The 13,657-nt window shown below is 21.7% G+C and overlaps 1 protein-coding gene across 2 annotated transcripts in view; it reads right to left on the bottom strand.

Annotated features, from left to right (window-relative positions):
- The window catches only part of LOC107443007 (tripartite motif-containing protein 2), an 87,726-nt gene that overhangs the window by 59,877 nt on the left and 14,192 nt on the right, over positions 1–13,657 (bottom strand). The window contains exon 2 of one of the 2 annotated variants that reach the window (XM_043038920.2): positions 4,331–4,378. The exons of the other annotated variant lie outside the window; for it this stretch is intronic. Coding sequence (XP_042894854.1) covers positions 4,331–4,378 — 48 coding nt within the window. The remainder of the gene's footprint in view (positions 1–4,330; positions 4,379–13,657) is intronic. 2 annotated transcript variants of the gene reach the window in all.

The raw sequence follows: 13,657 nt of genomic DNA, 5'->3' as shown, positions 1-13,657 counted from the left end.
TTTTTGAAATGTTAATTAAGGTGTCCACTTACATATTCGGTTAATAATTTTTATTTGTTTAAACAAAATTACTTTGTTACAATATAATATTCTAATACCAAAAAAAGTATTTACGTAGCGTGAAAATATCTTTTGTGATGTAACTCTTTCAAAAGTACATTAAAATGGTTGCCAGCAGGGGTGTATATTTAGATTTATTAAATACACCTTGTGCGCAACCTAGGAACCAATTCTAGAACTCGACACTCGAAATTTTTGCTCCGTTACAATCGTACCCTGTTACAATTGACCCCACTCTCCCCTAATAAAATTTTTTTTATGTAACTTCGGTTGAAAGATTCAGTTATACCGTTAAAAATTTCAGATCAAATTACGCTTTCAAGTACCAACACTTTAGGTGCATCAGCCGTAACATCCATTTTTACAGTAAAATATAATACCGTAATTTTTACAGTAATATTTATTTAATTAAAGTGATTTAGTACATTTTACGGTAATTATAATTGAAAAAATTACAGTATGTCAGATGTTTTGTTCCGTAATATGTTTCAGTTAAAACGGATTTTAAGACAAAAAGTGTTGGTACTTTTTACCATAATTTGATGGGGAATTTTTTACTGTGTGCAAATCCAAACTTTTAGGGAGAATATTATTACCATTAAAACTTCAACATAATGGAGGTTTCTCATTCAAATGTTATAGCGAAAATTAGTATAGAAATCTAGTAACAAAAAATGGAATTGAAAGTTAATGATTTAGCAGTTATCATATTCAACAATGTAAATTTCAATCTTAACGCATCAACTCGGAAAATATTTTCATATTTTAGAGTATCTAAAAAAGATTTGCGTGTACTTTTAGATACACTGTTAGAAACTTCTCTGTAAAAATGATTAAAAGCAATTTATTTAATTGTTATTTTACCATAGTCAACCGAAAAAAAATAAATAAAATAATCATAAAAAAGATGATATTGTGTGTGAGGAAAATCTTTTACGGATTGTATTCACCCAATACGGTTTAACAAGCAGAATTCTATCCGCACCAACTAGGCCTATCTTATGTTCTTTTCAGCTGGGTACATAGTCAAGCTGAAAGAGTTAATCGGGCTGAACAGGGGTTCAATCCCACAATTAATACCACACTATTTCTTTCATTTCTTTAACACATAAAAAGTTTCCAGTGCCGTACACTCTTCATTTGGTGGCCCTGGACTATTAGAATACGAAAACAATCATTGACGCATAGATGAAGCAACACCCACTGAGCTCCAACGTAAACTTTATTTTTATGGTTTAGAAACTATGATAACTGTATATGGTTACAAAAAATCATTTGGTTTTGCAATCACGGTTTCTTAACCGTACCAGTTATAAACAGTTTTTAAAGCGTAACTGTAAAAACTGTTCATAACCATAAGTTATATGGTTAATCAGATGGACAGATAGCTGCAGGATATTTTACTGTAATTTCAACAGAAAAATTCTTATTATTATTAATTATTCTTATTATTTGAAATATCAACAAAGAAATTTGCATACATTTTTAGATATAACTGAAATATCGACAAAAGAATGTACAAGCATTTTTAGATATATTTTGAATATCTACTAATATCGAAATAAATTTTTGGATTTTATTTATTTATTGTGTAATTATAAATTAATATTGTATTGTGTATTTATATAGGACTTTACATGCAAATAAATTCATATAACATCCATGTATAGAGACTTATAATCCCTATACATCCATGCATGGAGATTATAAGTCTATCTAAGCAATACTAAATATTAAATTTAGCTAAGTATCTTGGATAAACTAAAAATATATGGATTTAAAATAATATGAAGCCCTAATACGGATGAAAATATTCCTTTTTTCAAAGATTATATTATTAAAAATAAAGTGCAATTTATAGAGAAATGTTTCATGTAAGAAAATATTACATAAAATTACTTCATTAAACTTAAAAACTTTTGTAAAAGACGCCATTTAGTAATTGACGTTAAACCTAATGCTTTAATATAACTTTACATTTTCTTGCATACATTTTTAGATATAACTGAAATATCGACAAAAGAATGTACAAGCATTTTTAGATATATTTTGAATATCTACTAATATCGAAATAAATTTTTGGATTTTATTTATTTATTGTGTAATTATAAATTAATATTGTATTGTGTATTTATATAGGACTTTACATGCAAATAAATTCATATAACATCCATGTATAGAGACTTATAATCCCTATACATCCATGCATGGAGATTATAAGTCTATCTAAGCAATACTAAATATTAAATTTAGCTAAGTATCTTGGATAAACTAAAAATATATGGATTTAAAATAATATGAAGCCCTAATACGGATGAAAATATTCCCTTTTTCAAAGATTATATTATTAAAAATAAAGTGTAATTTATAGAGAAATGTTTCATGTAAGAAAATATTACATAAAATTACTTCATTAAACTTAAAACCTTTTGTAAAAGACGCCATTTAGTAATTGACGTTAAATCTAATGCTTTAATATAACTTTCTTTAAAATTCAAAAAGTCAACAATGATGAGTGGAAGATTATATCACTGTATCAATAAATCAAAAATAAATAAATACGTAGAAAAATTAGTAGTTAAATTTTATTTTTAAACAAAGAAAAATTTACTTTTATCTTTCTGAATTTTAAAAAAAAACACAATTCTCCCTGAACATAACATTAGTAATTTAATAATGAAACCCCACATTACAGCAAAAGCATACAATTCAAAAATAAAGTAAATGATATGTTATCGTGTATTAGATAATTTATGATCAAAAAATAGAAAATAAAATAGATCTTTTATAAGTATGAATGGCTTTAGCAACGAGTACCTGGTTTCTAGCAAACACAGACGGATTCGATTTCTGTATGTCAGTACACCACTTCTCGGAATAACAAAAAGGGCATTATTGATTCGGCCTAGTAGTAAGAAGACAAAAAGAATTCCAAGCAGGGGGTGTAATAACCTAATTAGACGGAAGTAAAAAAGAAAAATACAGAGTATGGAAAAATGGGTCCTTTTGCTTTTCTTTTGTGTTATTTTTTATATATTTTTTTTATTGTAATGCTGCTTAAGTAAAATGGCCTCCTGAAACTCCAAATAAAACTCCCGTTTTAATCAATCTCCACCACTTGCAGAAGATGTTTTCTAAAGTAGGTTGTTATTTATTTATTTATTTTTTTAATTTCATGACCATGGAAGGCCATTTGAAGGAGAAGGATTATTTTAATCTACGAACTTAAATAATCCCTCCGACGAGCTGAATAAGTTAAAAGTTCTATAACATGAATATTTGTAACAAGGTTGTAATCTGTGCGTTTTCCGCCTTTAATAGTAAAAGAAAAAAAAATCATTAAAAATTATCGGTCTTTTTCACAATTTTTTCCCTGTACTTTAACTATTTAGGCTTCCAGGACACAAATAGCAAAAGTATATAAATTTTGGACTTATATACTTAAAGTAAATTATAAATTTTACAGTACAGAACAAAAGTATATAAATTATACTCGTAACTCTAGCAACATACGGTTGTTATAAAAATTTTTATTAATTATATGGATTATTATTCAATTTACAAAGGTGAGCGAAAGTGTTCGACCATTATAATATTAATGACCTCTTTTGCTTTTTATGCATATAACTTTAAAAAGATACATAAATCTTTTAAAAGATGCATATAGAAACTGCTCTGAACACTGTAAAAAATTCCGCATCAAATTAAGGTGTAAAGTACCGTAAAATCCATTTTACCATAAAATCCATTTTTACTGCAAAATATTATACCGCAATTTTTACAGAAATATTTATTTAATTAGAGTGGCTCAGTGATTTTATAGAAATTATTACGGAATAAAATTACGGTTATCAAATTTTTTGCTCCGTAACATATTCCAGTAAAATAGATTTTACGGGAAAAAGTGTCGGTTAATTGAATACCAGTACTTTTTACCGTAGTTTGTTGTTTTTTTTAAGCGTAGTTATACCAATGTTTTACAATGTATTAAAAGATAAAGAATTTTTATCTTTTTTTTTTCGTTGTAATTAAATTAAAATAACAATATAGTGGCCTGAGACTTTTGCAAGCCACTAAATATTGTAATTTTATTTCTTGAATTCAACGATTCCCTCACATTTATATTTCAACAGAAGTTTAACAGAAATCAAAGAATAAATAAGAATTAATGAAAATTAAACTTATATTATAAAACCAAATATAATGATTTCGATTAAAAAAATTTTTATCAATTAATTGAAAAAAAAATTTAACAGAAGCATCAACTTACGGAGTCTATCTCCAGAGCATCACTTGATCGATCCAATTCATAAAAAGCCTAATAGAAAAGAAAATATTAGAAACCTAGCTTAATGCACAAACTTTCTATATTATGCACTGAGAAAGAAGCATGATCAAAACTACAAGAATATGGTAAACTTTACCCTGCTCGTGGTTCTATGGGAACACCAAAAAGCTCGGTAATTTTTACTGAAACGCTTTGGTAATGATTTTGGTAAAATTAACAATAAAATATAGTTTTATAATGTGTGATAAAATTTTAAATGTGATCAAAATTTGTTATTTTATTGCGATACCTTATGAACACGACAGAAAAACTATTTATTCGGTTAAATTTACTTTTTAGTTTTGTATTCTTTACTTAATGAGTGGTCATAAAAACTATAATTTTAAAAATTAGAATTTCCGGTAAATGGCTACCATATGAACAAAAATATAAAAAATTATCAAATGAATGGTTTAAATACCGTATATTTTAGTTTTATTAACTAGAATTATATTTTTTCCATTTTTTCGGAAATGTCATTACTATAATTACAATACAGTACGTTAATTATGCCATAATTTTTCGCCGTGTGGAAATAAACATGACAAATGAATTGTTCAGAAATAAAATATGACAGAGGATTTACATTTTAAATATGTATAATTTAAGTGTTTCTGAATAAAGTATAATTCATTACGGAGAAAAAAAATTTCTAAAATTGACGTATTATATGGTAATGATATTCCTGATTAAAAAAAATGAGAAAAAACGATAGTTCTGGTAATAAAAAAACAGAATATACGATATTCAAAACATAAATTTATAATTTTCCCTTGAATATGGTAACGGTTTATCGGAAATTTTGGTTTTCAAAATTATAGTGCTTATTACCACACATTTAGTAAGGTATGATAAAATTACTTAATTTTACCTCATTTATCAAATTTTAAACTTTATCACATCACAAAACTATATTTCATTGTTAAATTTATCATAATCATTACCAAAGCGCTTTGGTAAAAATTATGGAACTTTCTAGTGTTCCCATAGAACCGGGAAAGAGGTAAGTTTTACCATATTCTGGTAGTTTTGATTATACTTTTTTTTATCAGTGATGAATTGTTTATGAATGAAGTATAATATATTATATGAACTGTTTCTGACTGAATTGTGATAAAGAAGTTGTTTCAGAATAAAATAAATAACATAAATTAATTGTTTCTTCGAATTAAGTACAAAAATAAATTGTTTCCGATAAAACTTAGATAAATTATTTGTTTTTATATGAAATCATGATATAAGAATTATTTCTGGATGAATTTTGATAAATGCGTTATTATATCTGATTAAAATATTAAAAAAAATAGTTTCTAAATTTGTTTCTTTTCAAATCAGTTTTACTAAAAACATCAAGGTAAAAAAAATTCTAAATCAGCAATAATCAAAATACTATAAGGGTCGTAATTTGTTGTTAATTATGATTTTATAAATTATAAAAAAATTGAAACTACTTTTATTAGACATGTTTTTATTTTCCTTTTTTCCATTCCTGTTATACTGTTATCATTACGTTGTTTCAATATCAAAATTTAATTTGTAACAGTAAATAACAAAAAATAAAAGTAGTTTAAATTCAAGATGACAATGACTCATGTATTTCGACGAATTAAGATAAAATTAGCACTATTTAATGCATAAAACTTGTATTTGTATCGCATTTTTCCACAGTTCCTAACCCATTATATTAAATTCGAAAAAAATTCGTTTTTTCTAATTTCAACATCATGACGTACGACGAAAATAATAACTATACAATAACAACGTAAACAAAAATGTAAACAGTGCACTACGTGTAGAGCATTTTCACAAACTAGTAAACAATATTTTCTTCAATGATTGCATAAAAAATAACTATTATAATATGCAAGCTTTGAAGTAGAAAATTTATTTTCGCAAATTGGACATAATTATTTAAACTACGTGTAGGAATCTGAAAACAATTGGTGCCGCTTTCACCAAAAGATTTAAACCCTTTGAGTAAAAAGAAATACTTCAGAAGAAAGTAGACGGAGTGGAACATCAAGTTACTTAACTATTAAAAATAGGTTACAGTAAGACAGATAAATTGATATAAAATGACATACGGCCATGTGATTTTAGTTAAACAAAAAAAAATGTAGTTAGCTCAATTGACTAAGGAAGGATTTAAATTCCTATGAAATGAGAAAAATTCCTTGTATTCGTATTCAAGAAATTTTGTATCTTAAAACTGTCAGCGCAAAAATATAAATAACTGTAAGCGTAGTGTGGGTATCTCAATCCTGATTGGTTGTAGAAGCGTAGCATTTGTTTACGTTAGCAACTGTTCTTTCTATTTTANTTATATTATATTATATTATATTATATTATATTATATTATATTATATTATATTATATTATATTATATTATATTATATTATATTATATTATATTATATTATATTATATTATATTATATTATATTATATTATATTATATTATATTATATTATATTATATTATATTATATTATATTATATTATATTATATTATATTATATTATATTATATTATATTATATTATATTATATTATATTATATTATATTATATTATATTATATTATATTATATTATATTATATTATATTATATTATATTATATTATATTATATTATATTATATTATATTATATTATATTATATTATATTATATTATATTATATTATATTATATTATATTATATTATATTATATTATATTATATTATATTATATTATATTATATTATATTATATTATATTATATTATATTATATTATATTATATTATATTATATTATATTATATTATATTATATTATATTATATTATATTATATTATATTATATTATATTATATTATATTATATTATATTATATTATATTATATTATATTATATTATATTATATTATATTATATTATATTATATTATATTATATTATATTATATTATATTATATTATATTATATTATATTATATTATATTATATTATATTATATTATATTATATTATATTATATTATATTATATTATATTATATTATATTATATTATATTATATTATATTATATTATATTATATTATATTATATTATATTATATTATATTATATTATATTATATTATATTATATTATATTATATTATATTATATTATATTATATTATATTATATTATATTATATTATATTATATTATATTATATTATATTATATTATATTATATTATATTATATTATATTATATTATATTATATTATATTATATTATATTATATTATATTATATTATATTATATTATATTATATTATATTATATTATATTATATTATATTATATTATATTATATTATATTATATTATATTATATTATATTATATTATATTATATTATATTATATTATATTATATTATATTATATTATATTATATTATATTATATTATATTATATTATATTATATTATATTATATTATATTATATTATATTATATTATATTATATTATATTATATTATATTATATTATATTATATTATATTATATTATATTATATTATATTATATTATATTATATTATATTATATTATATTATATTATATTATATTATATTATATTATATTATATTATATTATATTATATTATATTATATTATATTATATTATATTATATTATATTATATTATATTATATTATATTATATTATATTATATTATATTATATTATATTATATTATATTATATTATATTATATTATATTATATTATATTATATTATATTATATTATATTATATTATATTATATTATATTATATTATATTATATTATATTATATTATATTATATTATATTATATTATATTATATTATATTATATTATATTATATTATATTATATTATATTATATTATATTATATTATATTATATTATATTATATTATATTATATTATATTATATTATATTATATTATATTATATTATATTATATTATATTATATTATATTATATTATATTATATTATATTATATTATATTATATTATATTATATTATATTATATTATATTATATTATATTATATTATATTATATTATATTATATTATATTATATTATATTATATTATATTATATTATATTATATTATATTATATTATATTATATTATATTATATTATATTATATTATATTATATTATATTATATTATATTATATTATATTATATTATATTATATTATATTATATTATATTATATTATATTATATTATATTATATTATATTATATTATATTATATTATATTATATTATATTATATTATATTATATTATATTATATTATATTATATTATATTATATTATATTATATTATATTATATTATATTATATTATATTATATTATATTATATTATATTATATTATATTATATTATATTATATTATATTATATTATATTATATTATATTATATTATATTATATTATATTATATTATATTATATTATATTATATTATATTATATTATATTATATTATATTATATTATATTATATTATATTATATTATATTATATTATATTATATTATATTATATTATATTATATTATATTATATTATATTATATTATATTATATTATATTATATTATATTATATTATATTATATTATATTATATTATATTATATTATATTATATTATATTATATTATATTATATTATATTATATTATATTATATTATATTATATTATATTATATTATATTATATTATATTATATTATATTATATTATATTATATTATATTATATTATATTATATTATATTATATTATATTATATTATATTATATTATATTATATTATATTATATTATATTATATTATATTATATTATATTATATTATATTATATTATATTATATTATATTATATTATATTATATTATATTATATTATATTATATTATATTATATTATATTATATTGTAATAAAACTACTATGCGAAAAATAAAGTCGTACAAGTTGCTTTGTAATAAAAAAATCTTGCAGATTTCTTTAATAAAAAACAAAAGTTAAAATGATTGACTGAATAAGCAATGAGATTTAGGAATGCCAACCTCGGATTAAAGTTTTATGACAACAAATCCCTCACTCACAACAAGGAGAATTTTTTTTTTTGTAAAATTACTGAACTGTAGGATAATGACATTTTTAGTAAAAAAAATTCATAATTCTGGTAACAAAAACCAAAGTATGTGGTATTTAAGCCATTCATATGGCAACGGTTTCCGTCCATATGGAAACGGTTTCTGTTCAAATTTCCATAACTATGACTATTATTATCACACATTTAATAAAAAAATACAAGATCAAGCAAATTTAACAAAATAAATGATATTTATGCCATGATTGAAATTTAAGATATCATGATAAAATTACCCTATTTTACCACACTTGCAAAATTTTATCACATATTATAAAACTATATTTTATTGTTAATTTTACTAAAATCCTTAATAAAGCGCTTCGGTAAAAATTACGGAGATTTCTGATGTTCCCATAGACCCAGAAGTTTGGTTAAGTTTTACCATATTCTAGTAGTTTTGACCAGACTCTTTTATCGCTGAATCTTTTATTGCTTTTTGTGGATTACCCGCTAAAAAATAGATGATACCTTGGTTTTTGCCTAAAATTTATGTTTTATTATTATGTTTTAAATATTCTAATATTTTACACTTGCTTCATATTTTAAATTAATAGATATTCTTGGATTTTGTTTGCTTTTGATTGCAGGTGATGAAAAGAAACTGTAAGAGTTTGCAACAGAAAATGCTAGAATGATATGTATGTAAAAAAAAAAAAAAATTTCTATGCTTCAAAACTTTGAATATAAATATATTTTTATGAATAGCATTTAAAGTGTGAATGTTTAAGGTAAGGTTACACAGTGATTAAGGTAGTGAGCTATCATTGTAAAGAACTAAGGTTTTATCCCGACTGGTGGCTTGAAGATTACCAAGTTTCAAGTCGATGGGTACCAGCCTTCAAGTAATAAAAGTGATCGGTGACCAATGACTCCCATCATACCTAGCAGCGAAATAGCATGGGACTCACGATTCTTGGCTTAATAAGGGTTCAAAAATTCGTTATTTTCCGATATTGGCTCTTTATAGAATAGTCCGATTCACCCGATATTTTTCAGTCACTTTACAACGAATATCGGCTCTTTATAGAATTGTCCGATTCACCCGATATTTTTCAGCCACTTTACAACGAATATCGGCTCTATATAGAATTGTCAGATTGACCCGATATTCTATATTCAGCCAATATAGGCCCTATGAAGGACGACATAAGCCTTATATAGGACCAATATTGAAAAATCTAGACATCCCAACATCGGTTCATCGGTGTAGGATCATATAGGGCCCATGTTGAGTCAATTTTGAGTCCAACTGCGGCAAGGTAGAATTGTTGCTATGGATGCTGTCGGCTACGAAACCATGAAATTTTATTAATTATGAGTTATGACACCTTGGCTCGCAATGGGTTGTTGGAGGAATTGTTTATTTTTATACATAACGAGAATCTTTATATTCATAATATTTTATTCTTAATTTATATGATAATGTTATAATTCTTATTATATACACTTCAATTTGTTTAAATGTTTAATTACAACTGTTTAAAAGAAAATATAAAATTTTGCACAGAAGATTTTTACATTTGAAACATTCGCGGAAATAATTATACCCTGACATTTAGAGATATCCGAAAAGAGAGAAAACTCTCCTGCATAATCACATATTTCTAAAATAATTTGATAAAAAAATATATGCTTAGAAGAGAAAAAAAATCATATTTTTCTCTGTTTTTTTTAATTTTTAAATTTAATATTAAATTTATTTTAAACGCTTCAATCTCCGTGTTCGTATTTTGTAGATCTGCCTATCGATAGAAAGTATCTAGTTTCCTAAAAGGAGGGTAAATAAAATAAAAATTAATTATCACTTTTAAAACTTTATTAATAATTAGTCTTATGATTTTTCAAACATAAACTTAGTGTACTGTAACACTTATTAATTGGAAATAAACAAGGATGTTCAATATTATTTTGCATCCAGAAAAACAAAAGCTAATATATTCTTCAATTGTGATATTATCTCAATTTAATAAAAAAAAACAGGTGTTTCTTAGTTTTTAATAATAAATTATTATCTTAAACTCCGAGAAAAGGGACTATATTCAATTTATATCAGGGGTGCTTATCATTTGGTTTCAAGGACGCAAAACTGCCCATGCTCCCAACCCCTTTAAAAGAACTGCATATTACAGTGGGATTATGGTCAAATCTATCAGAATATGGTAAAATTTACCATGTTTTCTGGCTCTATGGGTACACATAAACGCTCGGTAATCTCAACCAAAGCGCTTTGGTAAAATTAGCAGTAAAATATGGTTTTATAATATGCGATAAAATTTGTCATCTATGGTAAAATTTGATAATTTTATCATGATACCTCAGAACCTGGTATAAAAATCATTTATTCAGTTAAATTTACTTTTCAGTTTTGTATTTTTTACTAAATGTGTGATAGTAAGAGCTATAATTTTGAAAACCAGAATTTTCGGTAAACCAATACAATATGAATGGAAAAATTTACCAAATGAATGGCTTCTGCTTATTTCACTTTTATTAACCAAAATTATTATTTTTTATTGGAAATGCCATTACCATACAGTATGGTAATTTTACCGCATTTTTTTCCGTGTTGTACAAAATTAAATATGATTTAGTTAATAATAGATAAATATGATTGGTCAGTTCCGAATTTTTTACTAAATGAGTGGAATAAAAACTATAACTTTGAAAACAAGAATTTCCGGTAAACCGTCACCGAACGGAAAAATTATAAATGAATAAATAGCTTACATACTGTATCTTTTGGTTTTATAAAATACAGGGCTTTTTTTTAAATCTGAAATGTCATTACCATACAGTGATAGTTCTGCAATAAATTTTTTTTCGTGTAGTTTTAAAACTAAATTTAGATTAAAAACTACCATAAATATTGCTTTTATTCGCACACAACTATTCCAAAAAAAAAAGCAACTCCGAAATAATTCCCAATTTCCAAAATAAAAATGACGAATTAGTTATTATGTATAGTAATTATGCTAATAATTATAAAACTTTAAATATCTATCTAGATCTACACATAAAGGAAATCTAACANAGAATCGTTGAATAGAACTAGTGATCCTTCTACGACTGCTGATTCTTCTACAATTAACGTCGCAGGTTGCGAAGTTTAACTTCTTCCACGCGGAGGGACTCCACGCACTATTTTTTTTATTTTTTTTTATTGTTAATTTTACTAAAATCCTTAATCCTTTACTAAAACTCTTCTGCCTATTAAAAACTTTCTAAAATAATTTAATAAAAAAGATCTGCTTAGAAAAGAAAAAATCATATTTTTCACTGTTTTCAATTTTTAAATTTAATATTAAACTTAAGTTAAACGCTTCAATGTGCTTCGTGTTCTTATTTCTGTCAATCGATAAAAAGTATTCAGTTTCCCAAGAGGACGGTGAATACAAGAAACTTTAATTATCACTTTAAAATTTTATTAATAATTAATTTAACGAATTTTCAAAGATAAACTTATTGTACTGTAACACTTACAGATGAGAAATAATAAAATTAAAATCTCTTAAAAACACAAGAATGTTCAATATTATTTAGCATCCAGAAAAACAAAAGCTATATATTCTTCTATTGTGATATTTTTTTCAATTTAATGAAAAAAACAGCTGTTAATAAATAAGTACAATAATAAGTTATTACCTTAAACTCCGAGAAATGGTAGTATATTCAATTTATATCAAAGGTCCTTCTCATTTGGTTTCAAGGACGTAAAACTGCACATGCTTTAAAAGAACTGCATATTACACTGGGATTATAGGCAAATCTACCAGAATATGGAAAAATTTACCATGTTTTCCGGCTCTATGGGTACATAAAAAAGCTCGGTAATTTTCACAGAAGCGCTTTGATAATGATTTTGGTAAAATTAGCAGTAAAATACGGTTTTTTAATGTGTGAGAAAATTTGGCAAACTGTGGTAAAATTGATAATTTTATCATGATACCTTAGAACATGGCACAAAAATGATTTAACCGGTTAAATTTACCTTTCAGTTTTGTATTTTTTACTAAATGTGTGATAATAAGAACTATAATTTTGAAAACCAGAATTTTCGGTAAACCAATACAATATGAAAGGAAAAATTTACCAAATGAATGGTTTCCGTATACGTTATTTTTATTAA

This window comes from Parasteatoda tepidariorum, chromosome 10 (genome assembly GCF_043381705.1).
Source record: "Parasteatoda tepidariorum isolate YZ-2023 chromosome 10, CAS_Ptep_4.0, whole genome shotgun sequence".
In the NCBI taxonomy this organism is placed as follows: Eukaryota; Metazoa; Arthropoda; class Arachnida; order Araneae; family Theridiidae; genus Parasteatoda; species Parasteatoda tepidariorum.
Note: the sequence above shows the minus strand (reverse complement) of the source record. Positions and strands in the feature narration are given on the sequence as shown.